General features: G+C 35.0%; 1 protein-coding gene across 1 annotated transcript in view; it reads right to left on the reverse strand.

Annotated features, from left to right (window-relative positions):
* Window positions 1-1,134: 1,134 nt before the first annotated feature.
* LOC105451931 (aristaless-related homeobox protein) overlaps window positions 1,135-4,050 on the reverse strand; it is an 18,721-nt gene continuing 15,805 nt past the window's right edge. The window contains exon 4 of the mRNA XM_011692657.1: window positions 1,135-1,601. Within this exon, the coding sequence (XP_011690959.1) occupies window positions 1,135-1,601 (467 nt within the window). The remainder of the gene's footprint in view (window positions 1,602-4,050) is intronic.

Consider the following 4,050-nt stretch of genomic DNA (forward strand, 5'->3'; position numbering starts at 1 on the left):
TTATCATGTTTGAGTCAATAATAAGGACACTTATATGATTTTGTACCATCTTGTGATAGCCGGTAGAGTTCCTAATCCAATAAATCTTTTGCTTGAGCTCGAGGGAGACGGACGTTTCGTTTTGGCTCGAGCGATTGCATCATTTTTTGGAATTCGGTAACGAGTCTTGCCGGGTGTTCCACCCGTGCATGCATTGTAAGCTAGGCCAAGATTATCCCTGTACAGAGGACCAGGGCCCTTATAAAAAAAGAAGAAGTTCCTAACCCATCTTAATTGTCACAAGTGAGTGCGAGTAGATATTGCGTGTGTCAAAAGAAAGATTGTGTGTCAACAGGAAACATTGAAAGCACTTTCATCTGAAGGAGACCTTAAAGAAAAGAACAAGTATTCTCAATTTGTGATATTCCTAATGTATGATTATGCTTGCATATTGCTAGAATTTTGCTATCTGGGTATTTATTATTTTTCGATGTGTCAGTAATAGGGACGTTCTTATCTTGTACAATGTACAGCATATCATTGATAGGTACTTTTATATGCGTATCACCTATTAGTGACATGGACACAAGTATGTGTCACAAATTGGGACAATTTCAAATTCATGTGTCACTAAATGGTACAAAAACAATGTTTAGAAAGAAATAATAAATAAATTAAGAATTGTTAAAAAAGTTAAAGAATTTAATTTTTTCTGAATCGTAAATATTCAAATTTTCCAATAACATTTATTTCATGTACTTATTGTGACATATGTATTGATAATTTATTAATTAATTGTTACGACGAAGTTTACTTTGTCACTAATTGGGACATTCACCTTACGTACATGTGTCACATCTAATTGGTTAGTGTATCACTTCTACGTGACTACTTCTAAGTGACTCACTTCTACACTTGATACACTAACACAATTAGATGTGACACATGTACGTATATGAATTTCAATATGGCGACGAAATGTTGCAGGTTATTCCGTTCAGCAAACCTGGCAGTACACGGAACATTTTTTGTGTTCACTTCCAATCTATGAAGTTACGTCTCTTTATTCATACTTCATGGTTGGTATCAAATGACTTTTTGGGTGAACCGAGGGAGATATTCTTCATATTTACAAAAATCCGTAAGCTCTCACAGTTAATTGTCCGCCTTGCGTAACGCCTCTTCCGCCTTCACTCTCAACACCTCCGCGCTCTGCTTCCTGATCTCGTCGTCGGATGACGCCGAGTCCTCCTCCCTGTCGTTCTTCGAGCTTAGGTTCTGCGGTATGCTCTGCACTCCGAGATTCAGGGGATGCCCGTGCAGCCCGTGGCCGCCCAGGGAGTGGCCGTTGACGCTGCTGTGGTTCAGCGACGAACTCGGATTCAGGCCGACCGGGAGCATCGTGCCTAGGGACGCCAGGTTCTGCGGCAACGGCAGACCAATGTATTGCGACAGGAGGGCATGCAACGGCGGCAGCTTAGGCGCGCTCGGTGGCCAGGGCGACGGGAATACCGGAGGTATAAACCAAGGGAACGCGCCTGTCGGCGGACCCGAGGAGTCCGCGCCGGGAACGCCGCTGGCCGTTTGCAGCAGCCGCGCGTGAAGGGACAACTCGTTAACACCTGTAAACAAGATTCGACGGGCTTGCTTACTTTTTTGACGTTGCACCAAATTCTCCTGCGGACAAAACTAACGACTTCATTTCTGAACAACTTACTCTATCTTTTTTTCTATATCTTTATTATCTTTTTTTTAATTTTAGAAAATGAAAAAGAAATTTGTTATAATTATTTTTTAAAAAGGATTCAATGTAAAACATAATCAACAAATGTATAGTCGATCTTAATTATAAATATAAAGCACTTCCATAAAACTAACGTAAACTTATTCTATATCTAATAAAAAATAAATTAGAAACTTAAAATATTAAACACAAATTAAATTGAGAGAAGGTCATACGATCATAGTAGGATCTTGGTGCTCCTAATATTTCTATGTGAATTTACATACATATTCTAGTTTCAGCGAAATGCGTGCCGTTACTTTCAAATTCAACACAGCTCTTGAAATAGAATCGTATTACCACGGCTGATGTAATATTTTTCGCAACAAATAATTCTTACCATTTATTTCGCGTCGTGGGGTAGGGCAGATTTTATTAGATAAGCATCAGCGTTTATTAAATTGATTATTAATTTAATAATCGTGATAATACGGTTCTGATTCAGGCAAAAAGCTGTGTTGAATCCGAAAGTAACGGCACGCAGTTCGCTGAAATTGAATAGAAAATGTACGCAAACTCACATAGAAATATTAGGAGCACCAAGAGCCTGCTATAATCGTATGGGCTTCACTTAATTTAATTTGTGTTAAACAAAGACGGAATATATATTAACATATAGTTAAAATATTAATTTTATTGAAGAATATTTATTTTTATAACAATTTTAATATTTCATTAATTCCCATTTTATTGTCTTTTCCAAGAAAATGTAACAAATTGAGGACACTTTATATTTATGATCAAGGCTGTATGTTTACATATATTTGTATATTATATTAATAGAGGAAAGCCAATATCGATATAGGTTTCCTGAAGAAACACTACCCACTTATTTCTCGAAAACTAAAAACGTTGCACTTTATTAATACTGATAAAAACATGATCTGTTTAGAAGTAAAAAACAATAATTCATATACTTGTTTCTTTATAAAATCAGCTAAAAACAAATTCTAAATACAAATGCGAAAAGAGCACTTTTTTTAAATAAATTGTGTAGTTTTATAATTTGTGTTTATACATATAATATTGGATATATGTATTATTAACAATACTTAATATTAAATTGTTTTACATGTTTGTAATTTTCTAAAACTGTTTTATTTATATTTTTCTATATTGTTCTTTTTTATTTTGTCCAATTTTAAGGTTCATTTTATGTCAAACACTCATTTTTGCTTGTCTACGGAAATGTTAAATATTGCAAAATATTGCAAATAGTATTATAAAAAAACTGTTATATTATTCAAGAAAATACACTTTCTAATTTGTAATTATGTTTTCAAATTTTTATTTTTAGTTTTTGTTTAAGAGAACAAAGTGGTTATGTTTTAAAAACAAAGTAATGTGATGTATCGGTGACCTTTATATTAAAAAATAATTTATACATAAAATATGACGGTATCGCGCGTATCGGTGACCTTTATATTAAAAAATAATTCATAAATACAATATTTTTTCTTTATTAGAAAATAATAAATTGTTGTATTAAATATTTCCTAGTAAAAGAAATCACATTCGCGTTATTCCACTTAAAATCTCTGTTCAAAATACGTAAAGACAATTTAGGAATCCCCTGGGGAGTTTGAACGCAATTAAACGCAGTTAAGAAAATTGGTCCTTACGCGATATAAAAATACTGCGGGGTTGAAATCATAAGATTTCTCTCATTGCTAATATTACCCGTTCGGTATATATATACGCTTTATCCGCAGAGCGTCTCATTAAAAAAAAAAACGGCCAGGTTTCTATTCTACATCATTCGCACGTGATAGTCGACGACTGCGACGGCCGACACTGAAATTAGACGTAATTGTCGTCGATTGCATCTACCCTTCGTAACTTGCGCCCTATCGTTCTCTCTTGCACATATTAGCGAGCGTAACACACGCGTTACTATATACAGGGTGGACCATTTTAATCCATCCAGTCGAATATCTCGAAAATCAAGCCCGGGAGAGAAAAATTTTTCAGACAAAAGTTGTAGGGTTTCGAGGGGGACATAAGATGATAACATTGGTTTGACCCTGAGTGGCGTCGTCAAGGTCAGAACAAGGTCACTTTGAATTTTTTAAATGGAACCCCCAATTTTTCATTACATGTTCTTATAGCACGCCTCGAGAACTTTCCAAAACACATAAATAAAATATTTTTTTATGAAATAAATCTTGAGTTATAAAGCTTAAAAGTTGGAGTACTGTCGGCATTAGCATCATCCAAGGTGTCCAAACACTAGCTAAAACCTTTTGAATGTTGAGATCGGAAGAGCACACGTCTGAACTCCAGTCACT

This window comes from Wasmannia auropunctata, unplaced genomic scaffold (genome assembly GCF_000956235.1).
Source record: "Wasmannia auropunctata unplaced genomic scaffold, wasmannia.A_1.0 LD336040.1, whole genome shotgun sequence".
NCBI lineage: Eukaryota > Metazoa > Arthropoda > Insecta > Hymenoptera > Formicidae > Wasmannia > Wasmannia auropunctata.